Genomic DNA, 27,278 nt, shown 5'->3' on the forward strand with positions numbered 1-27,278 from the left:
CGCCCACCGGGGGCAGCCTCCCGACACCTGCACCGCCCCGGCGGCCTCACCTGCGGCCCCACGGCCTTCGCCCGGGGAGGCGGGAGCTTCCGGGCGGGAGTGGCGAGACCGCCCCGGCTGGGAGCGACGGGAGCTTTCCCGAATTCCCGGTGCCCTGGCATTGCCGGTGCCGGCCGGGGCCCCGCAGGAGGGCTGAGCGCGGTGGCCACAGAATCACAGAATGGGCAGGTTGGAAAGGACCACAGTGGGTCATCTGGTCCAATCTCCCTGCTCAAGCAGGGTCATCCCACAGCACATGGCAACAGTTGTATCCAGACAGTCCTTAAGTATTTCCACTGAGGGAAACTCCACAACCTCTCTGGGCAACCTGTTCCAGTGCATGCTCACTCACACAGTAAAGAAGTTCCTTCTCATAGTCGAGTGGAACTTGCAGTGCATCAGTTTCTGCCCATTGCCTCTTGTCCTATTGCATGGCACTACCAAGAAGAGCCTGAGTCCATCCTCTTCCCACCCAGCCTTCAGATACTTAGAGGCATTGATGAGGTCCCCTCTCAGTTGCCTGTTCTTAAGGCTGAACAGCCCCAAGTCCCTCAGCCATTCCTCATAAGAGAAATGCTCCTGTCCCCTCATCACCTTTCTAGCCCTCCACTGGACCTGCTCCAGTAGTTTCTTGTCTCTTTTTTACGGAGGAGCCCAGAACTTGACACAACACTCCAGATGTGCCTCACCAGGGCTGAGCATAGGGGCAGGATCACCTCCCTCCCCCTGCTGGCAACACTCTTCCTAATGCATCCCAGGATACCATTGGCCTTGTTGGCCACAAGGGCACACTGCTGGCTCATGGACAGCTTGTTGTCCACCAGGACCCCCAGGTCCTTCTCCACAGAGCTGTTCTCCAGCAGGTCAGTCCCCACCATGTGCTGGTGCTCGGGCAGCACCTGGTGCAGAGCCGGCCCAGTGACGGGGAACCACGAGGAGCCAAGCAGTCTCTTCAGACAAGCCAACACCACTGTTTTCCCATCATTTGTGAGACTCAGGAGATGAAGGAGAAATCCTGTGTGCTGCACCATTGTCTTCTGCAGAACACAAAGGGCGTTTTACATTCACCTCAAATACATGCAGCTGAGTACAAAACAGCATTAATGCAGTAGGAGTTTTGCTTACACTGTCATTATGGGCTATCAAAGTTTTTACATTACACTTCAGTCTCTTTTTTCAGAGGGCTTCAACTTCCAAATAGTGATTTTTTTTTTTAAGGTATAAATTTTAATAAAACCTTCAGATGCTCACAGCTTATCAAGTGTTGACTCTAGTAACCCACTGTACAAATGCAAAGTAAATAAAAACGTGTTAAAGAGTGACACTAGCTGCAGTCTCTTTCTAACTGTATCAGTCTTAATTTATTGTTACCTCTTTTATAAATATGGCTCAGAACAGGCCTATGACTTCGTATTCAGCTCAGGTCGGATCCTGGCAAAGTTAAGGGGAAGCTGAGGAAATTCGCCTTGAAGCTGACTTGGCCTTCTAGCCCGCCTCCATAGGTAAGGCAGTACTTCTGTGCAGAACACACTCTCTTTAGCAGAGCCTGTTGTAGCATATTAATCTGTTCTGGTGAGTGAATGGCTGATATTTTGTTATATTCAGTCGGTCTCCTGTTCCTCTGTTTTTAATTCATCTTCCTCCATGATTGCTTCAGATGCAGCCTGCAGAGGCTGAGTGCAAGGATGCTGGGTTCCAGTCCATTGGCTGAAAGTAATTCATTTCTCCTTTCTCCATCAGTACAATCATACCCATAGCATTCACATCAGCAGGGTAAGCAGCAGTTAAGTTTGCCACTCCAGGATCTTTATCAGTAAATGTTTCAAACTGTAACATTAGAGTAGCAATGGGAAATTACCATGGGAAAAAACCCAAAACAAACACAAAAGGCTGTCCTCACTTCACACGTCTCCCCCTTCACTGATGCTCAACTGATTTCAAAATTTCTGCCAGTATTAACCTCTATTCAACATCATTAACTCAAGCCTTACACATTCTTTTCTTACATCACTACCATCAGTATTATGTTTTGTAGCTCTGTGCACATCTTCCAGTTACAGATATTTCTGCCTAGAACTGAATAGTACATGAGAAACCAATGAGAATCCACAGAATATATGAAACATCCTCTCAGATAAAGCTTGAAATGGAATACACCCAACTTATTAATGCAGATACAAAAGATTTAGTATTTAAATGTATGCTGCAGACAAAATTTATGGTATAAGGAACTCTACAATTATTTGTAAGTGTCCTAGTTAGGACAGCTGAGACCAGTTCATCATGGTATGGGTGTAACCCAAAACTGTGTATTCTATAGCCTTCTATGCCATTTCCCAGAAATTGTTAGCAGTAGAGGCCTGCGAGATAGGAGGATGTTCCTGTCCTCATACCCTTTCATGGAATTCCCCACTCTGAGGGGAGGACTGAGCATTCCTGCCTGAACTGGAGAATATATAAACTTGGAGTTTTGGAACCTTTTTACCACTCGTGGGATCCAGAGGAAGACTGCAGCTCACCACTCTCAACTAGACTGAGACCACCACCCTCAACCAGACTGCAATCACCACTCTTGACCAGACTGCACCAGCACTCTCACCAACAGGTTTTCCCCTCTCCTTTTCCTTTGGACTCAGGGGGCCCAAAGAACACCACTCTGTTCATGCCCCAGGGTGCTGGGTTATATATTTGTGTTTTGTGGGTTAAAACCAATTGTTTGTCTGTATAATTGTACTTATTGTATTATTTTATTAAATTGTTATTCTGACTTTTAATCTCTCTTTTGAGTTGAGTTCATTTCCCCTGCTGGTTTACCTTTAAACCAGCACAATAAGGTTATAAACATTTTTGCACAGACTAGTGTGGTGGCTTGACCTTGGCTGACAATTTTATTCTCACTTAAATATTTTAATTTCCAAAACCCAAAGATTTTATTCAGATCACACACTGAACAAACAGTCCTATGCCTAAGGTCAGATGATGCCTAGGTCTCAATGGAAGAGAAAGCTATACAAGGGTTAAAAAACAAGATTGTAGTTAAAATACTGCTACTAACATTGTAACTATATGTAGATTTGAAATGAAAAAAAGTTTTAAGAGCCAAACTATAAAATAATAAGGCTGCAAGTGAGGAAAGATGTCACATTGCACTTGTACACTAAAGATGTTCCTGTATAATTTTCCTTAATTTAATAAAAAAAAAATGTGTTCTTAAAGAAAGTAAATGTCAAGCTTATCTCCCAAAATATCTTTATTGTTAGCTTCCCAACATCCTGGATAAAATAAATCTGACCTGAGATAAATAATCACCAGTATCATATTGGATAGATTACAATGCATATGGAATTAAAGACACTGAAAAATAAATCGTATGTTTAGTCAAGTGGTCCTGTTTGTGTTTGCATTATTTTGGATACTGAAAGAGTTTATATATATTTGAAGTGTTTGATGCATTTTCATTTTTATATTTACATATCCACATTTACAGACTTCCTTCAAAGAATAATAATTCCCTACTGTCCATCAGCTATGTATTTATTACAGAGTTATTATTACATATCCTGAAAAATTAATTAATCCATACAGTAAAGTCTTAGTTAAGGCATAAAGCTTTTTATTACAAGTAATTAACATAGCAAAGGGGCCCAGATGTCTGAACAGTGTTTTGTGGATTACATACCATACACAGTAATCACCTGCTAATGGATTGCCTCATCTTACACAATTTTTTAAATGCACTGCAAACTTTGGGTTTGTTTATTTTAGCTGGGAAAAGCTTCAAAACCTTTAGAGTCTGTTGATAACACTTTAAAGGAATCGGTAAGGAACGAGGATCTAGTTAATACAGGATCTAGTCTGTGGGATTTCCAAAAGACTTCCCACCAAGTCTCCTAAAGGCTTTTAAAAGAAACCTTAAGCCTTAAGAGAAGTCTTAAGCCTGAAAGAATCACTTAAGAGCAAAGTCTGATAAATAATTAACAGATAGGAAATGGGAGAGGGGAGTATGAGTTAATGGTTAACTCCTGCAATGGAGGAAAGTTGCCACTACAGTTCTGCAGAGATGATGCTAGGACCTTGGCAATCCAGTACATTCCTGAACGTAACTCTGTGAAAAAAAGAAGGATAACCCTGAGAAGAGGGAGGCGAGCAACCTTGCTGATGGTTCTAAGTTAGACAGGCTAGTAAGAATGTGGACTGTCAGAAGAATTGTACCTGGACTTTATGGGACGGAATGACAAAATAAAAGCATGACGGAATTAAACATACACAAATACTTGAAATCCATGCAGTAAAAAAAAAAAAAGAGAAGAAGGATTTTAAATACTGCAACATGAGGACCCTGACTCATGTGTTTATTAAGCATCATGTATGCCTCATTTCTGGTGGGACAGACACCTATTTCATTCTTTAAGTTACTCTAGTTTTGAAGATGTTCTTGGTGTTGCTTCAAACTGTGTTAGTCAACACAGGAAGGCACCCAGGACAACCACAAACTCTTGGAACAAAAAGAATAAATTTATTCCCATTACCTTTCTAACCAGGGGAACCCCAAAGCATCACATGGGCAGAAGCACCCAAGTGGAGATGACCCATGCAGGAGGATCACTGATCTGCTCTTCGCAGAGGCTTATCAAGAGTTATTCCCAACTGCTTGAGTGATTTACAATCCTCCTCAACAGTCTTTTGATTTGTAATCCATTCCTCCCAACACAAAACCAACAGGAGAGCTTGAATCTTGGCTACGTGACTAAAAGCGTGTTTATGTACCCACCATACATGTATACCAAGTGTGGGTTTTTTAGTTAGGCAACTAAAAAACATTTTTGTAACATTTTGTGTTACAAAAACATATTATGCTTACTGATTTAAAAAACCAACCAAAAAAACCAACAACAAACAAACAACTACCCCACAACTAAGTGCAAGAGGTACACTCATTGGGTTTGCTAACATAGCAATAACTCCATCTAATAGCTCCGGTTGTAAACAGCAGCTCGAAAAGAGATTTTGTAGCAAGACAATTCTCTTGACACCGTAAGGGGGAGCCAAAACACCAAAACAGGGGTGAAAAACCTGCTAAACCATAACCAGTGTATATATTCTGTACAATGAAAAGCAGCAAGATGGTTTTAATGATAACTACACATAAGCTGCCGAAGAATGGATCCAGAAAAGAGATAAGCAGTTGTAGTTAATATATACAGATCATAAACATGGTGAATTCCCTCATTTTTGCCTTCACTAGATATTAAAGGCTCCTGAAAATTTTTATTCTTTGATTATAGATTTCACCACCAGTGCGGACTAACATACATTTTTTCTACACTCTACAAAAGCATTGATTCAAATGTGAAAAAGCGACAAAAGCTTTGGTGTCTCATGAAAGAGTTATTTTTGATAAACACTTAAAAACTGGTAAACTTAAATGACAGTTTAGTGTGCTTTAATCTGCACAAGCTTAAACTTACCCTTAGGAATATTTTGCAGTATTTCAACACTAATTTTGTCTGCATGAACTTGGGATTAAGACTCTCCCAAAAGTATGGAGAGAGACTAACTTGGACACAGAGAGCAGAATTTGTCAGAGGACCCCAGTTTGTTTTTCCATTGAAGGAAAAATACTAATGTACCTCTTCAACCAAGTATATTTTTAGAAGTAGTTTATACTAAAATATTTGACACATTTAGCATTGAATGGAAATCTCACCTGTACTACCTTCTTCTCTAAGAAATCTTTGTCTAATATCTCCCTCAAAGCATCAAGCATTTACCTTTTCATTGATAAGGAACCCCTGGGGCTACATAAAGGCCAGGACCCCACTCCTGTGTGGCAGTGGGCAAAAAACCCTGGCTGCATTTGGGTGTATCACCACTCAAGTAGCCACAGACACATGATATTTTTCCATGGCTCAGTTGTGGCTAGGATAGAAAACAGGCATTGTATGAACTCAAGGTCTCTATACAGTGCGTCTCTTTCAAAGTAAACCACACTCTGTAACAGCAGTGACCCAGCGTGTCCAGAAGATATTCAGGTTACTGTGGAAAGCAACTGAATGGAAATCCTCAAGTGTTTTGGAAAAAAGGCATAGGGCCTCTAATACAGTGTTAGCATATGCTTATTCTTCTTAAAAATGATTTGTGGAACATTTTATAGACACTATGACCCACTATAATAAAATGCTGACATAACTTGGACAAAAGCTGTACACAGATGGCCTGCATCTCTCATACTTTTGATATAGTTTACTGTTCATTAGGAATTCACTGTCACCAATACTAAAATAGACGTTGGAAGCCATACACCTTGTAAGAAAATAATTGCCTTCTGCTGTCCATGGACAGAGGAAAAAATCTAGAGGTTCAATTTCAGTGTATAAAAAAATGTATATATGCATAAGAAATTACATTTATCTTCCTAGGTGCTATTTCCACAAAGAACAACAGCAGTAGTCAGGTATTCATTGTCTCTTACGACATCATCTACGTCAGGAAAAAACCCTAGTTCTGGTGAAGGGATAGGTTAAACATCATTGCAGGCATATGTGACTTTATTACAATTCCCTATTAAAATGAACAATCATACAAAAAACCAAACAATTAAAAAAATTAGTTCCAGTTTTACACACTGCAGAAGGAACAATGTCCTAGACAAGTTAGAGTGCAATTAGATGGTTAGGGAGCTGGCACTTGTGCCCTGTGAAGAGGTGCTAATGTACAAGAGGGAGGCTGGTTTCTTCACAGAGAAAGCTAATGGTGGGTGGAGGGGCAGAAGGCTTTGCTGCCTCCAGCTCTGATGGTAAGAGAAAGGTGATCTCAGATTCCTCCTGGCAATGTGGAGCAGAAGGATAAAAGGCAGCATCGAAAGGTTGCAGCAAGGAAAATTCCACCCTCTATCATGAGCTGGTCAGATAGAGAATGTTTGTCAAAATTAGAATATAGATGAGAAGGAGCAAGAACAGGGATGTTCTTGCTCTACCACGAGTAGCAACTTAAGATGTATCTTGAACAAGATTCTTAGCAACTCTTGACTCTACCAACAAACATTTTACATCGTTTTTAGTTCTAGGATATTCTTGATGCAGATGTACTTATTTGCAGAGTCAATATCACATAGTCAACATCTAATTAGTTATATTATGCTTTATATAATAAAATCAATCTATTTTCTTATCCCCTCATCTCAGTATTTCTCCTCAGGACATTTTGGAACTGATATGTGAATTGTTACCTTAAGATGGAAAGCCAATGGCATTATGGATCCTGATTTAGCTGAGTGCAGACAGTGTTGCAGACAGTGTTGAAGTATAATAAGTATTAAATTCTTGCCAATCATAGTTTTTCAATGTTAAAAAACAACACTGTGGCCACGTATAGGGAGCAGATAGGAAGTAATTTACAGAACTTGAGTTTATGAAATGTTGAATTTTCAATAGTAGGAAAGTGGAAAGCATTATAGAGAGTTGGAAGGGAAGACAGGGTATCAAAGAAAGGTGGAAGAACTCTTCAGGTCAGAAAGGAGTTCAGACACATCTCTCATAATGGGAATCACAGAGCTGAGAGAAAAGGGAGGAAGGAATCACAGAAGGAATCACACCCATATACACAAATAAGTGAAGCAGTAACTGAGAGGCTGCAGGTTACTGTTTTGTAACCTTTGAGAAATACAAAACATAACCACACAACTATGTGTAATTCTGCACAAAAAGGAAATTTTGCTTTTGTGCAAGGCAACAAATGTGGTGGATATTTACCTAACTTTCTGTGTGTGACAGTACATCAACCCAGTGCAACTAGAGTTGTCTAATTTTATTACATATATATTGTAGATCTTTACTGAAGCATGTGCTATTTGCCTAATAGATGTAGACAGCTGCAATCTCAGTTACTACAAATTCATATTACTGTTCTATCCTGTTATTATGTCCAAACATGAATTAGAGGCCACCCTAAGCCTTAGCAAACCCAGCTACGAGCAGCTGACATTCTTTTCTCGTTGAGAAGGAAAAATGAGTCAAAGCCTTCTCGCTTTTGCAGTAAATTATTTTCCCCTAAACATGGAAAAGACAGATGAAAGCACCTTTTCCACCTTGTATCTCCTATTCTTCTGAAGTATCAAATAAATATGCTTTCCTTTTTTCATTTAGATACGGCTGCCACTTCATATTTGAGAAGTGAGGTTTCTCTTTCTTCCTTGACTAAAAACTGTTCTCCAATGAGCAAGCAAAGAAACAATTCAATCAGGATAAAGAGCGTGCTTTATATTTTTTTTAAGTTTTTTATTTGTTACTTTTCTACTGATAATGTTCTAAATCGGGAATAAAAAAAAAAATCCAAAAAAACTAATGAACAGAAAGGATTTTATGAATAGGAGCACTAAAAGAAAATTTGTTTATTAGGAAGTCACCTAAACTAGAATACTCCATTACACTTTTACACCTTAAGAGAAATCTCTAGGGTGTGGAGTATTTTTTGAGTAATGAATAATGGATCCAAAAAGAACCTGGAATTCTTGGCTACTCATTCTAGCTCTGATGAGTGTACAGCTTGCCTTTCTTAAAAATTTCTTCTTTATAAATAAAGCACAAGTGCAAATATATATAAATAATTTTTCAGTTATATTGTGTTAAATTATTAATTTCTCATCTATTTGCATGACCTATATAATGTCCTCACTGAAATACAAGAAGGTAAAGGAAATCTTTAATTTAGGTGATTCTTCTAACAACCTACTATTTACACAGTGATCTCAGCTGCAAGAAACAAACCCTTCTTTTAGTTTAATACTCAAAGTTTAAACCCACAATCGGATTTAGTGGTGGGTGAAAAGTTCTTTATTGAACTAAGGGAACTTATGTTTTACATATTTATCTGCCTCTTTTCCCATGATAACCACGGACCCATTTTATCCATTAATACTGCCAAAGTGCAGGTATCACTCACGAACACCCACGAATGAAGAACGAAATTACACATGTATAAAAAGTAATACTGCATTCTGATGGCACTTGGGAGAGCAGCATCAATGTGAGGTCTCCCCAGAATTTACACAACATCACTGAGTACCGATCTGCTATCTAACTGAAACACCTGAACAACTGAGCAAGTTTTATTTGACACGGTCATCCCTTCTGATTAATCTCTGTTAAACAAAACATGAGACAACAGTGTTTGGTGCAATGTGATTTGAGTATCTGATTCTGACCTATTCTATAGAACCTGTCAAACTGTTACTTTTGCTTTTTCTCAAGTTCTCTTTTTAACTCTGGTTTTTGTAGTTGAAGTTAGTGTATTTAAAATTTAAAGCTATTTTATGACTATTTAGATTTTCTACAGTGTGTAAAAGCTCTTTATGATCCACTTAAGAGCTCCAGTGAGCTTTGCTTGGATATTTCCATCCATTTACCCATGTATTGGCATGAACACCAAAATGCCAAAATGTATTTACTGAGAGGAACTTGTTATCTTTTACTGATGCACACAAAATGATAGAAACTTACAATGCCAGAAGACACCACCAGAATAATTTCATTTCCATGTTTACGAGCTAAACCTAGAAGCATGGCTCTCTTCCCTCTCACGTGCTACACAGCTAATATATCCCAAGTATAATCTCAGCTCTTCAATTTACCAGCAGCTGTGGTCACTTCAGAGCAAAATAAATAATTTCAGAAGTGCCATACACAAAGTCAATGGGCTATTTAAAAAATGCTGCAAGTACAGAGGTAAGGACCTAGACACATATACAGAACTGAGCAATGAAAATACCTCCTCTGAATTAAGGTTACATCATAAAAGCTTAGATCTGTAGAGACATATTGATAACAAAGCTTAGCAAGAATATAGGGCATTGCATGAAATTACATCAACACTGGCATAGCAGATATCTATATTGGATTGGTGTTAACTGATTTTGAGGTTATACATAACAGACATAACCCTTCTACATATTCATTGTCAAAAAACATTATTCCTGCTCCAGACAAATACATCCAAAATGTTTTGCACAGCTCACTTTACTGAGTTTCAACAGGGAACAGAGTACCTTTACAGCAGAAATTATCAAAATGTCATTTTGCTTTCACCAAAGCTATTTGCCTTTAGTTTTCATCAAAAAAGGGAGATTGTTTATTGCACATTTTGCATCACCTGAAAAACCTTGCAAATTACATCCAGAGAGCTTGTTTCATGCATGTAATTATTTTCTTTATTCTGCAAGAAAAGGAAATAGTTTACAACATCCATAGTAAAAGGATAAGGTAGGAAAGGGTTCTTCTTGCCCTTCTTGAAGATAGGAGTGACATTTGCTTTCCTCCAGTACTTGGGCACTTCCCATAGTTGTTGTGATGTACCAAAGATTGTTGAAAGAGGCCTCACAGCTGCCAGCTCCCTCAGCACTGAATGGGTGCATCCCACCAGGGTCCATGGCCTTCATTATTTCCATTTTGCTTAAGTATTCCTCCTCCACCAATGCCAAATCCCTTCTAACCTCAGCCATGCCATGATTCTGTGTTCTCTCCAAAAAGCCAGAGAGGCTCTTTAAGTCATAAGAGCACTACATTCAGAGAAGGAAACAGATCATGATTGTGTAGTAAAGGCCATGGTAAAAGGAGATAAGGAAGCAGAGACAGTGATCAATATTACTGAAGATACAGTGGAGAATGCAAATACTGGAGAGGTTCTGCTTTTTATGAGATTGTTGAAGATGGCTGTTAGTCCTCCTGCAGGAGGAGGTTCAGTCTACTGTTCACAGTTTATAGCAATTTACTAGTACAGAACTCAAGATACAATCCTTTACTGAATGGAGAACTCTGTAGAGCCAGAGGGGACACTGCAAGCAGATGCAACTGCTCTGACAAAAGAAGCAGGTCAAGAAACTGATCAAGCAACATTGTTCAAGGACCACTTTTGGAGAAAAGAACGGGATGAAAAGTGAAAAATGTGAGGGATAAAGGAAATAAAAAACTCACCATGTGAAAAGCACAGTTGAGGAGTTGAGAAGTATAGTGAGAGAAAATGACCCCAAAAAAACTATCATAACTCAGTGACTGCTGCACAGGTGACTACAGCCTTTTGTGTAGCTGATAAGCAGTGAGACAGAGAGTGAGAAAAAGAAAAAAATCGATGAGGAGTCCAAGTGTAGAGATGGTCTATGAAGGAAAAGCGGTGAACACAATGAGACCTCCCAGTAAGAAAAAGCAAAAGAAGAAACACTGGAAACCATTGCAGTCTACAGCTTCCTCACGAGGGGAAGCAGAGGGCGGGCACTGATCTCTCCTCTCTGGTGACCAGTGACATGATCTGAGGGAATAGCATGAAGCTATGTCAGGGGAGGTTTAGATTGGATATTAGGAAAAGGTTCTTCGCCCAGAGGGTGGTTAGGCACTGGAACAGCCTCCACAGGGAAGTGGGCACTGCACCAAGCCTGTGAGAGTTCAAGAAATTTTTAGACAATAGCTGGCAAGCAGGTTTCGAGGCACTGCTGGAGAATATTTTGTTATTGCATGGCAGTTCACAGGAAGAATAGCTCTGGGTAACCAAGAACACACAGCTTCCCAGAGGAAACAAAGATGGAATGGATGAATTTTGGTGCAGTAACTGTAAAATGGCATCATGTTCAGCACATAAAGCAGGAGGAGGGAGGAGGACATGCAGTGATGGTGTTTGTCTTCCCAAGTAACCATTACGCATGATGGAGTCCTGCTTTCCTGGGAATGGCTGAACACCTACCTGGCCATGGGAAGCAGTGAACGACTTCCTTGTTCTGTTTTCCTCATGTGCACAGCTTTTGCTTTGCCTATTAAACTGTCTTTACCTGTACCCAGGAGTTTTCCAACTTCTATTCTTGCAATTCTCTCCCCCTTGCCCCTGACAGAGGAATGGGACGACAGCTGCGTGGCATTTGGTTGCTGCCTGTGGTTAAACCACAACACTGCCCCATCCGCTGCCGCTGGCACTTGCCCACAGTGCCAGATCCCTCTTTGCTTCCCAAGTCTGCCATGCCTCTGGAAGCTGGTGAACCTGGACAGCTGCTGCACTGGTGCTCCTCAAAAACACCTCTGTGGGAGCCTCATCCCATAGATGCAGGAAGGAGCTGTAGTTGTTGTCCCTTCAGAGCAGTGTACAAGGGCTGCAGAAGACAACCTTCTCACTGCTCCAAGAAGACCAGGATCCATCACCACATGGAATGTGCGGTGCCATCAACTGTTCTCTTCAGTGAGAAAGAGAGGAAAGGGAGTGGGAAGAGAAAGTGGAAAAGAGAGAGAGGAAAGGAAGAAGGGAAGGAGGGAGAGAGGGGGGGAGGAATCATTCCATAAGCCAGATACTTCCTGACTTTGAGAGTCAGCCAAGGGCTCAGCTAAGAAGTGTCTTCTGTGAAGCACATTTCTGCATGCAGGTGTAGCTCTTCAGGGAGCATCAAGGCCACTTTTTCTTTTGTCAGAGCTAATCTGCTCCGAGTGCTGTGACCAGCCACAGTGCTCTGGTTATCCCTACAAAGTGGTGTTTGGATTCAGAGAAGCTAGGCTCTGAAGCCCCAGTTCCCTGTACCCTGGAAGGGCCATTGTCCTTTCAGTGACTTGGCCTGTCATGACTGGCTAGAGGAGGAGCTGTCCCTACTGTTCTCTTGGACACAGAGAAAGGCATTGCAGAGAGCAGCATGTTCATTCTGTCTGCACACACCATCAGCCTTTATTTGTCACGTTCTCCTATGTAAATGCACTGCTCCCTTTTCATTCAGCACCTCTTCATTTGTTGTGGTTGCAGCAAGATTTACTGCGGGAGAAGGTACTGCTGACAGGACCCTGGGGGTCTGCAGAGCCTTGGACTGTGGAGGGTCATGAGGTCAGGGACAGGACCCAGGATAAGGGGGAGAAGGTAGCACCAGCAACTCTTTCAGGGAAATAGCAATTTATTTCCTTTCTCTTGAATAAATACTTGCTGGAGCCCTGCTAGTGCTGCTGCCGGAGCGGCTCCTTACACAGCTGTGGGAGTCCTGGTGGGCAGGAGCCCTTCTTTTCCGGGGGTGTTGGGATCCCCCATGTGAGCAGACCCTGCCTTGGCTGGAAGTGGAGGCTCTGCAGTTGCTGCCCTGGGCAGAAGAACCTGCTGCCTCTACCTCCCCCAGCTCCTCCTGCAGCTGCACTTGCTCTGCAGACAAGGACACAGAGAGGGGACAGCCAGTATCCCTGCAGGAGGTGGCTTGTGAGGTGCTGGGTTGGTTCTCTGTATCAGAGCCAGCAAGGCTGCTCGCAGGGGCCATAGAGGAGGCAGGACTTTCCCCCCAGAAGCTACTGGAGCTGGCTGCAGGGCTATTGGTCTCCCTGCCAGCATGGAATCTCAGTAGTCTCTGGGCCTCTGTGCTGCACCTGTACATGATGACATTGATAAGGCCATAGACCAGCGGTGCTGTATATCCCTCAAGGACAGGCTGCAGCATCTGGAACAAGACCTTCCCATCCAGACCACAGAGGCACAGGACCTGCAGGATGCAGCCTTCTGCATTCTTTGCCAGCCACCATTGGGATCCATATATCGCTTCCAGTCTTTGACATAGCCAGGGCAGCACAGGGTCCAGAAGATGCTTTTGTCCTTGGAAAAGTTCTGCCCAGACCTCAGGCAGGAGGCCACCCACAGCCTCTGGCCATCCAGCTCTCTGCTGAGCTGGGGACAGTGTCCCATGTGGAAAAGATGGTGGGAATGGAGCAGGGCCATGGGGACTGTTTTCAGCCATGTGGCTGGGAGCTGTTCCTGCCTGGCTGCAGACCTCTGGCAGCTCTCTGGAGGGAGTGAGAAGACACTGTAGATAGTCATCTTCTTCACGTACAGAAAACCTGACAATCAATATCGTTCTGCTGCAGACTGGGCACACTGGTTTCCTGTCTGTCCAATGCATGATGCAGCCCAGGCAGAACTGGTGGCCACAGGGCATTGCATAAGCAGCATCCTCGTGACCATCATGGCAGATGGGGCAGCTCCACTCTGTCTCTGTGGGCCTGTCTGTACTCCATGAAGAGTGCTGGGGCCTGGAGGCCCTCCCTTCTGGGAGGTGCTGGGGCCTGCTGGGTGAGTGTTCCCAGCCCTGACAAGGAGTAGCAGGATTGCAGCTGCTCTTGTGGGAAGAGGAACTTGCCACCACTGCCTCCTCCTGCTCCTCCTGGGGCTGCACCTGCTCTGTAGGGATGGGCACAGATGGGTGGATGATTCGGAGGGCACAGAGGGCAGCTTCTGTTGTGCTGGATTGGTCCTCCATGTCGGAGCCTGCAGGGCTGCTGGCAGGGCTTGGGGGCCAAGTGGAAGTGCCTCCTTGGGAGCTGGTGGAGCAGGAGCTGGCCTCAGGGCTGTTGTCCTCCTCCCCAGCAGCATGGGAGTGCAGCAGCCTCTGGGCCTCCTCGCTGCACTGACCCACAATGATGCTGATGATGCCATCAACCAGCTGTTCTGTACATTGCTCAAGGAGAGGCTGCAGCATCTGGAGCATGACCTCCTTGTCTGGACCCCAGAGGCACAGGATGTACAAGATGCTCTTCTCTGCTCTCACTGCCAGCCACCATCGGGACCCAAATATTGCCTCCAGCCTCTGGCGCAGCCAGGGCAGCACAGGGTCAAGGAGATGCTCCTTTTTTTTGAAGAGTTGTGCCCAGACCTTGGGCAGGAGGCCAGCCACGGCCCCAGTCCCTGCAGCCCCTTGCTCAGCTGGGGAGAGTGTCCACTGTGGAGAAGAGGGAGGGGACCCTGCAGGGCGATGGCAGCTGTTTCCATCCAGGAGGCCAAGAGCTCCTTCTGCTTGGCTGCTGCCCTCTGGTGATTCTTCAGGGAGTGTGATGACACACTCCAGATACTTCTGTTCCTGCAGAGAAAACCTGACAGACTCTATCAGTCTTCTGCACAGTGGGCACTCTGGTTTCTTCTCGGCCCAACGCAGGATGCAGCCCATGCAGAATTTGTGGCCACAGGGTATCACATAAGAGACACCCTCTTGCTCATCATGGCAGATGGGGCAGCTCCACTCTGTCCCCATGGCCCTGTCTGTTCTCCTTGGCAACTCAAGGAGTCCTGAGAAGCTGCTCCCCATCACTGACACTACCAAAGGCTTTCACACACTGCAATGAAATGGTGAAAACATGGTCCCTTGCTGTCCTGGGGAGCCCCTGCAGGGCTGGAGGAACAGTGGCAATGGCTCTGCAACTGGCACCGGGAGCTGATGATGTCAGGCCCCAACACACCCCCTGGCACCAGGAGAAGCCTCTCTCAGCCCTGCAGATTTCACAGACATGCTTGGCAGAAGTTCAGATGCAGGTAGATTGAATCAGGTTCTGCCTGTACCCAAAGCAGTGATAGATGTGAAGTCACAATCTACTCCTGGTGACATCACAGTCCACTGCCAAGTGACAGTACCTGGTGATATCACAGTGGGACACCCAGCGCTGGGGCACTCACACCAACACAGCATGTCAGAGGCCACCTTCCGTGTGTGTCCTGGCTGACCTTCAAACATACTCCAAAACCCATCCAAAAAATTAATTGTTTTTTCCTCTTTTTTTTCCCTGTTATTAGTACATAACCTCTTTCGGTGACCCTTTTAAAATATTTTTCTTGCTTAATGAGAGAATGCCACAAGGGCAAGCACGTATTAATATTAAAGAACCGATTAAAAAAAAATCAAAATCATATTCATCATATTATCTATCATCTTTTTCCCTTTCTGGCAGTTGCACCAGGACTGAGCAGTAACTGAGGGAGAGGTAAATGTGGCAGTGGGAGATCACAACCACCGACTCAGCTGAAAATCTTTCCAACTCTTTTGTGCAGAAATTCTCTCCAGGCTTCAGCCCAAGTTTTCTGAATTCTTCAAAATTCACTAAATTGTCTGCTTTGGGCAATTTAGTTTGTATTTTTTTCTATCCAAATTCTGGCAATTACCACATTGTGGTGCTTCTGGCCCCTCTGCAATCTCCAGGAGAGACTAAGACAACAGCAGGAGCAGCCACAGTGGGTGGTGAGGGTAGTATATGCCCAGGGAAGCGAACAACTGAGGCACTTTGATGAACTACGGCAAGTAAAGCAGCATCAGGAATTCCAAGAGTTGGAAACTCACTGGCTGTTTTTCTTATATTAATTGTCCCATTATAGTTCGTCTTTCAGGGTGAATCTCTGGCTATTGTTGTGGTTTCACTGGTTAGAAAAATACTCTGTTTGTGACAGTTACAGGTTTTTTAGCTTATTTTAAAAGTAACTTGCTGTGTGTTTGTTCATATTTTGTTTTGTGCATGTTTGGAATACAGGTCTTCTGGTTATATGTGTATTATAGCTCAAAAGACACTTAGGGACAGCAAGAGAAGTTGAAGGAAGAACACTTACACAGAGCAAAGGTCTGAGACTTTAAAGACTTGCTTTTCATAAAAGACAGTGACTACTGGGTTGGAACAGGAAGGACTGATTGATTTATTTGCATTTACATGGCGCCCCTGGAGTGAGGTTGTATTTTCTGATGCTGTCCTGAGCACCTGCCGCGTTGTTGTGGAAAGGCACTATGTTATTTAAGCGTTTTGTTTCTCTCGCGTCTTTTTCTCCCCAGGTATTGAACCTAAAACTGAGTGAGGCAGAGCAGCAGAGGCAACGCCAGGAGGAGCTGGAGCATTTGCATAAGGAAGAGGGTCAGGAAAGATTGTGTCGCCTTTTTCCAATCCAGGAAGAACTGCTGCAGTTTAAGAAGCAGATTGATCTCAATTATAGACACAAAGACTTGCTGAGAACAGATCTTTCTGCGTGTGGTAATCGAGGCAACCAAACCTATGGACTGGCGTCAGGACTCATTCCCACCATGAGTGAGTTGGAGGCTCTAGAGTTGTTCTTAACTTTGGTTGTCATTCCTTCATAAAGCTTCCAGTAGTTTTTTTCAAAGGCAGCTTGTTATGAGGCTGTTAAATAAGATGTCACAGAAACATTTTTAGATATTCATCCTATAAAACAGCTAATTTAAAAGAAGAACTTTTTTTCTATGGCACTTCAGCTGTTCTCTTGAAAATGGTTTATAAAAATGTATGAGGATTTCTACAGGATAAAGATTCAAATTAAAATACTGTAAACTCTTGATGCTGTAAAGTTCCTTTTTGAGACAGCCATGGAAACAGGGTGGTTCATAAATTGTTAAATACTGAACATCTTATGATTCTCCCATACCCATAAGCTTTTTTACAGTAAATAGGTTTCCTTGAAATTTTTTTCCCCTATGTAAAGTAGGGGAGACAAGTCTTTAAAAATAAAACCCTATGATAAAGATAATTCTCTGTTCCAGCTTATCACAGCTGTCTTTCTGCAGAGGATGCAGTCTAGGCGTGTTATTAAGTTCTGGTTTTCAAGATCTTATAAGATTTAGTAACAGACTAACATTATTTACAAATAAGACCAATGTTTTGTACAAATAAAGGAGATGGAGATATTTTCACCAAAGAGGACAAAATGTTCAGTTGGCTCCCAGATTTTCTGAAGATTAATGCTTCAAAGACTCCTTTCTCTTGCTCTTGGGCCACAAACAGTGGAATAAAAGATTAATGGTATGTTACACCCCATATTTCTTCATAGAGAGGTTTCCCTACTCAAGTAGATGTGCCAATACTGTACGAGCACTGTAGAGAATGTGAAGGTTGGTGTCCTGAATGCAGCAAGAAATGATGTGGATCTTTGTTTCCTTCAGCATTGCTGAAGAGTATTCTAAAATTGAAAATGTACAAAATATACCAGTAGACAATGAGAAAGGGTATATAGAATTGTTACAGTGACAATTAAATGCTGTTTATTTCTTTCATGAATAATGAATCAATGAGAAACAGAATGCCATTTTAAGTCAGGGAAAATATTAAGTTGGCCCAAAGCAGTTTATTTACATTTGGCTTTTTTATCCGAATACTCACCAAAGAGTCAGTTACTTCGTTTGTACCAAGTTTCTCATGCTTTATTTTTTTTTTACTTCTCCTACTTTTAATCACCGAGCTTGCAAACCTATTATGTTCAGGAAAACAACTCCCATCAAATTAAAGGCATGTTTGCTCTCTCATTTTTCCAGGGGAAGCCAGTTGCTCACACCTACTGTTTGAGCATGTTTCCTGGTCAGCCAGACCCACTTTGAGGGCAGTGATGGTTAAAAAAAATAATTATAATTAAAAATACCTTCTGGTTACAGCCTCTACCTTCAGTTTTCCTGAGTATTGTATAGTTATATAGTTATATTTGGATAGCTCCCAAATATTTTGGGGAAAACCCTGGAGTTGGTGGCTACAGTAAGTAGCTTTTATTTAGATGGGGATTTGAGCAACCTGGTCTAGTGGAAGGTGTCTCTGCCCAGGCAGGGGTATTGGAGCTAGATGAGCTAATTTAAGGTCCTTTCCAGCCCAAACCATTCCATAATTCTGGAGTCTCAGTGGCTGTGGCAAAACGTGGTAATTCAAGTAGAACTTCAGAGCTTGGACTTTGTGCTGAATAGGGGCCACATGCAGAGAGTAAGACTGGTTGCCTGCAGTAATTAGGCACAATTAATAGAGTTTGCTCAGAAGGCATTTTGCACATACAGAATGGTTAGCAGCAATGACTAATTTTGGATATAAACCTAGAATTAAAAAACAAACAAACAAAAAAAACCCGCAGTGCACTTAAACCAACACCGTAGAAGACTTTGTAAGATGTGAAAAACCTGATTTTCTTGTTTTGTTGAAAAAATAGAGTGTAATTGTTAAAGAGCAGAAAGCCAGCTTTGATTTGATAGTGGAAATATCACAGGACTCAAGCAAACTGCTGTGTAAAGTCAGGGCTTTTTTTAAAAAAAAGTGTTAATTGTATGAATTAATCATGGTTTACAGACAGAAAACTGTGAAAGCTTTGCTTAAATGAGGTCTTATCAGTGGTATGTTTCTGCAGCAGCCTGCTTTTCTTTTGAAGTAAACTACTATCTGGGCATATTAAGTGATACATTTAAAAAAAATAATTTAATTGCATTTAATTAGCTAACAATGGTCACATGATGAGTAACTGCATTTTCTCTAGTGAATTCATAAAGTCAGTAAATGCTAATTTGTTACTTGTCACCACACAATTCCCTTTTCATATAGAGATTTTTGACCTTGGAGTTTCAGGGGCACCAATGGAATTGCTTTTGGTCCCTCTGGGTGTCTCTGTGTTCAGCAGTGGTGCTCAGTCCGCCTGTAGCACAGCAGCAGGGGCAAAAGCCTCTCAGCTCTTCACGTGAGACAAGCTGCCATCAATCCTCAGCCCTCTCTTTTTATGTGGGAGAAAAAAACTGCTTTCAGAGTGAGAGCTGAGGGAAGGATGCTTCCAAACTTTGGAACGGTTGGGATTTTGCTGGTTTCCTAAGCCTGCCTTCCTGGAGCCTGCCCACCACCTGAGCTATTTGGTCTCTGCCTCACAGCTCCCAATTCTGAAGGGACTCTCCCATTTTGGCCCACTGATTTCCTCCTAGCACCACCTTCCAAGTTGTCCCACAAGCCCTTGGAAGTTTCTTTTCATTCTTTCTCTACATCAATACTAGGCAGTTCTCTGTGGCTCACAGATACGCCCAGGGAAGCTGCCAGAGGTGTGTCACAGGCCCGAGAGGCTTCTTGGACATGCCAGAGCATTGCAGCAGCAGGCTGATATGTGTGCAGCTGGTTTGTTGCTTGGCTTTGCTCACTTTTTTTTTAACAATTCTAAACTTTGGAGGCCCACGTCCCACCTTGTTTTGTGGTGAACTTGTGAGGAAGAAGCTATATGAATTTATTTCCTGAGACTCGGTTTGCAGCAAGGCTGAGGTATGGTTTTCTATTCTGTAAGCCCTACAACCTGCTGGTTGATAGCCATGCAGTAAATAGGAAAAATGAAAGGCTTTCAAATATAGGCAACTACACTGCATATTGAACGCAATTATTCATCAATATAATCTAAATATATTGATATATAACTTCACTCCTGTGCTGTTTTCCAAGTCCCCGGTGTCACAACAACTCCAAAGGGGGCATGATGTTCATTATAAATTCTTGTCAGGCTGAATAAAGCACCACACCACGTGTCTGTGAACGCCTATGCTCATCTGAGTTTGACAGCGTGAGAAAAAGAGTCAGGGAGACTTATCCACTTCCTTTCATAGTTTACCCGGTGCACATCTTATACAAAAGAGATTTTTCAAGCTGTTCATGCCATACTGTTTGGACTTTTGCAGTCAGCCCTTTTGAGCCCTCCAAGAAGTGAGTAGGGGATGCGAGTTGATGCAGGCACACTGAGTACAATTCTCAAGGCAGAAAAGGAAGTTGGCTCAGCACAGCACTGCCCACCTCCTCAGAACCCTCTCTTCCAATCACAATTTTCCTGTTCCAACAGTCAGAACGTTTGAGACAAAATGTGCTTGTACCTGGTCTTCCACAATAGGTGACCCTGATAAGGTATTATGTTGTCATGCACAACACTAGTGTTTTACACTAGTAAATAAATTTATTCTAGTAAACAAATTGTTTAAAACATAGAGCTCTATAATATCTTGTGAGATTTTTAAAGGAGAACTTCATTTTTATGTCTCTTGAAGAACTGCTGGCCTGAAGGGTGAAACATGCAATGAACACCACAGGTCACAAATATAAGGAAAGCTACTTGGTTTACCTGAAATCATAGAGTCATAGAATGCTTTGAATAATAGAATGGTTTGCAATTGAAGGGATGTTAAAGACCTTTTTGTTCCAACCCTTCTGCCATGGAAAGGGACATCTTCCACTAGCCTAGGTTGCTCCAAGCCCTGTCCAACCTGGCCTTGAACACTCCCAGGAAAGGGACAGCCACAGCTTCTTTGGGTAACCTGTGTCAGTGTCTCACCACCCTTACAGTAAAGAATTTCTTCCTAATATGTAATCTAAACCTAACCTCTCTCAGTTCCCTTTATTCTATCACTACATGCACTTGTTAAAAGTCCCTCTCCAGCTCTCTTGTAGCCTCTTTAGGAACTAGAAGGAACTCTAAGGTCTGTCAGAGGTTTCTCTTCTTCAGACTGAACAAGAGCAATTGTCTCAGCTGTTCCTCACAGCAGAGGTGCTCTAGCCTTCTGATCATCTTAGTGTCCTCCTCTGGACTTGCTCCAACAGGTCAATGTCCTTCCTGTGCTTGGGGCTCCAGAGCTGGGTGCAGTGTCCCAAATGGGGTCTCACCAGAGCGGAGCAGAGGGGCAGAATCACTCCCTGCAGAATCATCATCCTGCCGCCCACACCGCTGGGGATGCAGCCCAGGACATAGTTGGCTTTCTGGACTGCAATCACAGCTTTGTTGAACCTGATGAGGTTCCCATGGGCCCCTTCTTGAGCTTGTCCAGGTCCCTCTGAATAGCATCCCGTTCCTCAGATGGATCAACTGCTCAGCTTGTCACCTGCAAACTTGCCGAGGGTGTGCTCAATCCCACTAAGTCCTTGATAAAAGTATTAAATAGCACTGGTCCCAGTAGGGACCCCTGAGGGATGTCACTTGTCACTGATATCCATTGTGAAACTAAGACATTGACCACTACCCTCTGGATGTGCCTGTCCAACCAATTCCTCATCCACTGAAAAGTCCACCCATCAAATCTGTCTTTCTCCCATTTAGAGCACAGGAAGTTGTGGGTGCCAGTGTCAAAGGCCTTTGACGGAACTCCAGAGAGATGACATTTGTAGCCTTTCCCTTATCCACTGGTGTAGTCATTCCACTGTTAGGCATAATTGGATTTTTTTCCTTTTCTCGTGACGAATGCCTGATCAGTCTTTCACTCACAATGCTCAGCAAACATCACCTTGATGCTTGTTCAGAAGCTCTTCCATCACCACAGCTGCAGTAGGATTTCCTGTGTGAGAAGGCGCTGCTGGAATGGCCCTGGGGGCCCTTGGCTGATGGTGGGGCATGAAGGTCAGGGAAAGGCACCAGAAGGGGGAGAAAGCAACACTCAGAGACTTTGCCAGGAAAATAGCAATTTATTTCTTTTTTCTTGGCTAAGGAGTTCCTGGAGCCCTGTTAGTGTCGCTGCTGGGGTGGCCTCTTGGTGGGCTGGGAAGAATTCCGGAGGCTGGAGGTCCTCTTCTTTCGGCCACGCCGGGGCTTTCTAGGTGAATGTTTCCTGCCCTGGCCAGGAGCAGAGGGGCTGAAGCCCTGACTAGATGGACCTGGCACCACCACCACCTGTCCTGGCTCCTCCTGGGGCTGGTCCTGCTCTGAGAACATGGACATAGAAGGGGGGCAGCTGGGACTCCCTTGAAGGCTGGTCTCTGATGTAACAGCTTCCTCCTCCACGTCAGAGCCTGTGGGGCCACTGGCCAGAATCACCTCCTGGGAGCTAGTGTAGCTGGAGCTGCTGGAGGTGATGCTGGCATGATAGAAGCACAGTAGCCTCTGGGCCTCCTCACTGCACTGGCCTGAAATGACATCAATGATGCCATGGACAAGAGATGTTGTGTGCCCATTGAAGAGAGGTTCCAGCACCTCGACCAAGACTTCTGCATCTGGACCACAGACACAGAGGCCGTGCAGGATGGAGCCCTCTGCAGCCTCTACTCGCCACCACTGGTTCTGATAGACTGCTGCCAGCCTCCGGCGCAACCAGGGCAGCACAGGGTCCAGCAGTTGCTGTTGCCTTCGGAAAAGTTCTGCCCAGACCTCAGGCAGAAGGCCACCCATGAACTCTGGCCCTGCAGACCTCTGCTCAGATGGGGAAAATGTCCCCTCTGGAGAAGACAGAGGGGACACCATGGGGTCATCGGAGCTGTTTTCAGCCAGGTGGAAAGGAGCACCCCCTGCCTCGCTACTGTTCTCTCTTGTCTCTTCTGGAGCTGTGATGGCAAACTGTAGATAGTCCCGTTCACTCCGCTCAGAAAACCTGACACTCTCTATAGGTTTGCTGCAGAGTGGGCACCCTGGATTTGTTTTTGCCCACCGCAGGATGCAGCTCAGGCAGAATTGATCACGGCAAGGCAGAGCAGAGGCCACATCATTCCGAGTGTTGTGACAGATGGGGCAGCTCCAGTTCGTCCCTGTGGCCATATCTAGTTGCTGTAGCAGGTGGGGGAGAGCTGAGGACCAGGAGTTGCTCCCATGTGCAGGCACGCTCAGCTGAAGTCCAGGCTTGAGCTAGACTGGCTCTGCTGGTGCCCAAATATTAGCAGTGAGGGATGTGATGTCACAATCCACCACTCAGTGATGTCATCCTTCTCCACCACCCAGTGATGTCTCAATGGAACATTTGCCCCTGCATTCCCTTCACGCTTCCACACACCCATCTGGGGCTACTGCAGCTCCACTTTCCACTTTATCTTGTCACCCATGATGAATCAAAGACCCAGAGAGCTGGGTGGGAATTCTTTCAGCTCATGATTCAACTGGGCCAGGTGGGCAGTAAAAATTAGCACTAGGGAGGTGTTTTTCAGTAAATGCATGCTTGCTTTTATATCTGAAAATTAGTGTAAAGGGGAGTGATTACTACAAAAGCTCTTCTCAAAAACATGGATAGTTGGGTAGATAGGTAGGTGAGTAGGTGGGTAGGTAGGCAGATAGTTGGACAGGCAGACGGACAGACAGACATTAGAGCTATATATATATACAACATTAGAGTTGTATATATAATCAAGACAGAGATCCAATGGCTAGGTCTAAAAGGAAAAAGTATAAAAATCATACAATAGCATCTCAGTTGCATGTTATCATGAAAGAAAATAAGTAGTATTTCAGGAAAGTAGTAAAGCTGTGATTAGACTTGAGGCAAATGAACACTTGTGCTAATATGTAGATACACAACAGGAAAATTTCACAGATGGTAGAGGGCTGCATTATTTAAATACTTTATCCGGTTTGTTTGCCCAACTCACTGGTTCTTATTCATACCCTCCTCAAAATTCATTAATCTGACGCCACTGAAATAAATGGAGTCAACTGAAGTCTTCATGGGGAGAACCTGTCATTAATGACTGATCTAACACGACTCAAAATTATTTAATTTTGTTTACTCAGTCAGATACTTTTCTTATAGATTTGCTCTAGTGGACCTAAGGTTCCTTTTGCAAATCATTTTTGTGCTCCTGAAACTGTATTGGTTGATCAGTAATATTTTCTATTCCACTGAAAAATAAATTAGAAGTAAAATACGTCCACTTACCATTTAAGTTAAAACATGACATTATGTGTGCAATTTTAAATCAGACAGTTCAAAATGAGCAGGTAAAAGCCTAGTGCAGCAACAGTATTTTCATGTGCTTTAACAGGCTCCAAAAGAGTTGTCCTTGCAAACGGGCAAACTTAAATGTAAAAGAGACAGCTGCAGTGTATCACAAAGAAAATATTCTTTACCACTTTCTTTTTCCTTCAGAAGAGCATTCTAAGGCCCCACACCTTTGATCTGGTGAAGGGAATCAATGCCATATACAACTAAGACTGCTTACTGAAGTCATGACAAATTAATTCCCTGTTAGAGGTGCTGAAATTGATTTTTGACACCCCAGCCTGTGAAGCAAGATTGGTCACTTGAGAAAGCAGCAATGGTAGCAGTAAAATCAGTAGCATGTGACAAAGAGGGTGCATTGAAGCAATGATTTAGCGAGTTAAATATATAAAATGGATTGTTGGAATCAAAAAAGGCTTAATTGTGCTTTGGATTCCATGGCTCTGCGGGAATGTACAAGGAATGCGAACAAACTCCTTGCTCCAAGATAACGAGAGGGAAATGTTTTCTTGGAGTTTCTGTGCAACCCCCTCCCCACATGCACAGAGCTATTGTCCAAGCTGAAAATAACTGCAAATGGTTATGTGAATTAGATGCTGATTGTCCAAACACAGGTGGACCCTTTTTTTTTAATGATCTTGCCACTTTCACGGTCATTTGCACTGCAATAGCCAAAATAGAAGGATATAAATTTTGCATCTGACCTCTGATGGCTGCAAATAATCAGAGTTTCTGATAAAATAAAGCAGAGTCACTGGTCATGCTAACAAAACATTGCAGTTTGAGCCTTGTAGTATCTGTTCCTTAACACAAATGGACTTGCTGCTGCTGGCAACCAACATGTTGGAAGTGGTTAACACAAACAGATCGAGATACCACTCACCACTTGCCCCATCAGACTAGCAGGATATATATAATCTGTCCTCCAGGCTCTCATATCCTCAGTATATATGTATTTTGTCAGAAACTGACAGAAGACCTAATTTAAACCACATCTTGTTATTTTTTTAGTAGCTTAGGGAAGGGAAAGCAAGTAAAAAATGTTGGGGAGAAAATATCTGTAAGCTCTGTCTAGGATCTCTGGATTAGTTTTCCTTATTCCCTAGCAGCAAACTGTAATCCAACATCAAGCATGGAAGAATGTCTGTAGGATGTTCCCTGAGAAAACTCCTGACAACTAGTTCATCTGTAATAAGAAGTGGAAAAGGATATTTTTCCCTATTACTTGCTGGTACTATCCTCTCATATATAAAAGTGATACAGAATATTACAGAATAAAAATTCCAAATAAATAAATGTACCTTGGTTCTCTTCTCTGGTGCTGTTCTAGCTATGCTTAATGAAATATTACTTTACTTCTTGTTAATTAGTAAATGACTCCTAATTTTCTGCATCACATGCAATTTTACATGCAACAGAAGCTCTCTCAGCGTGCCCTTTTCTAACATATGAATGTCTAAACAACAGATATCAGGCCCAGTGTTTCCTGCTGTGAATATTCATCACAAGGAAATACAAGAAAGTCAGTTAAATCAAATGCCCATCTGCAAGGACTTTTTGATACTAAAAGAGCAACAGAAGCTGCAGCCAACAGCAGAAAAATCAATGGAGCAAGCATTGAGATGTTTTCTGTCAAACACATCCTAAAATAATATGCAGAATTGTGGCTGCATTCACTAGACAGACAATGGACTTGTATATGTGTGCTTTATAACATGGCACAAAGGCAAGACCTACTTGAATCACACTGAATGAAGCAGTTGATATTCCTCACTCCAGGATATGACAATATAGAATCACAGAATCATTTTGGTTGGAAAAGACCCTTAAGATCAAGTCCAACAATAAACTGAAAACCCAAGCGCAAATCCAATTATTTAAACCTTATGGCTTTTTATTTAAACCTTCCCTTCTTCAGGAAGGGAAAATGCATTACTTTCAAAGGTACGGGACAAGTGCTTCTGCCAAGCATGAGGTTCTGACTGCAAAACAATGAAGGAAATGTCTGGCGACATGTGGGGTACAATAGGAGCCTGTCCTGGGATGTCTTCTGTTTACCCAGTGGGCAATAGGCAAAGTGAAGGAGAGCCATGTGAGGTTTGCTAAACTGGGGAAGAGGAGGAGGGGTCAGTCAATATGTGCAAGAACAGGCTGCCATCTTCAGGGACCAGAATAGAGGAGAGGAATGAATTAAAAAAAGATCCCATTAAATTCAGCAAGGATGAACAGCCAGACTGAGAGCAGAGATTATCCCTTCCAGCTCAGCACTTGTCAGACCACAAACGGGTCTTCTATCCAGGGACCCACATCCAGGTCCTGACCCACAAGTCAGGACAGACATTGGGAAAACAGAACAAGTTCAGGGGAGGCCACCAAGACAGTGGGGCTGGAGCACTCACGCTGCGAGGTGAGGCTGTGGGTCCAGACCTGGTTCAGTCTGGAGCTGAGACAGTTGTAGGATATGTGAAAGCACCTTGAGGCTATAGGGATGGGATGGAGAGGCAGAGGCCAGGCTCCTCATGGAGCTGCCTGGCAGGAGATGATAAAGTGGCATCAGCTGAAACTAGAGAGGCTTGGGTTGGAGGTAAGGAAAAGCTTTTTCCCCACAAGGACAAGAGCGAGGGCCCGAGAGGTTGTGCTGTCTTGGAGGATTTCAAGCCTCAACTGCCTAAAGTCCCGGGCAATGTGGTCTGTGCAGATGAATGTCTCTGCTTTGAGCAGGAAGCAGAAGATCCCCTGATCTGCCTTCTAGCCTGAATTATTCCTCAATTGGAAGGAAAGGGAAAGGGAAAGGGAAAGGGAAAGGGAAAGGGAAAGGGAAAGGGAAAGGGAAAGGGAGACTCAGACTGTGTTATTGTGTGGTGATACACTGTGCACCAGCACGCATTATAGGCCGTGCCATATCCTTATTTAGCGTCGTGGCAGGCTGCTGCTTCATAACCTTTGCCTTGGCAACACCGTCTGACATGAGATATTCCCAGTGACGATATTCCCAGTTTACAGACAGCCTCAGGGAGAAAATGGGATTAGAAAACCA

The 27,278-nt window shown here is 43.3% G+C and overlaps 4 protein-coding genes across 4 annotated transcripts in view; all 4 read right to left on the bottom strand.

The window, feature by feature from the left end:
- The window catches only part of LOC103757181 (MARVEL domain-containing protein 2), a 9,775-nt gene extending 9,614 nt beyond the window's left edge, over nucleotides 1–161 (bottom strand). Inside the window, exon 1 of the mRNA XM_029965455.1 lies at nucleotides 28–161. Within this exon, the coding sequence (XP_029821315.1) occupies nucleotides 28–161 (134 nt within the window). The remainder of the gene's footprint in view (nucleotides 1–27) is intronic.
- Nucleotides 162–12,931: 12,770 nt separating this feature from the next.
- On the bottom strand, nucleotides 12,932–14,368 carry LOC108641937. The gene has a single exon (XM_018085872.2). The coding sequence runs from the start codon at nucleotides 14,285–14,287 to the stop codon at nucleotides 12,947–12,949; it is 1,341 nt and encodes a 446-aa protein (XP_017941361.2). The 5' UTR covers nucleotides 14,288–14,368; the 3' UTR covers nucleotides 12,932–12,946.
- On the bottom strand, nucleotides 14,366–15,342 carry LOC112841372 (the record flags this gene model as incomplete). The annotated part of the gene is made up of 1 exon (XM_025896466.1): nucleotides 14,366–15,342. A coding segment is annotated over exon 1 (744 nt), but the record flags the coding sequence as incomplete, so codon positions are not given.
- A 6,705-nt stretch (nucleotides 15,343–22,047) lies between these two features.
- On the bottom strand, nucleotides 22,048–23,186 carry LOC108641938 (E3 ubiquitin-protein ligase Topors-like). Its single transcript, XM_018085873.2, has one exon. It carries the CDS (start codon nucleotides 23,068–23,070, stop codon nucleotides 22,048–22,050), a length of 1,023 nt encoding a protein of 340 aa, XP_017941362.1. The 5' UTR covers nucleotides 23,071–23,186.
- Between the last annotated feature and the right edge of the window lie 4,092 nt (nucleotides 23,187–27,278).

This window comes from Manacus vitellinus, unplaced genomic scaffold, assembly GCF_001715985.3.
Source record: "Manacus vitellinus isolate BGI_N305 unplaced genomic scaffold, ASM171598v3 scaffold_9_pilon, whole genome shotgun sequence".
Classification (NCBI taxonomy): Eukaryota; Metazoa; Chordata; class Aves; order Passeriformes; family Pipridae; genus Manacus; species Manacus vitellinus.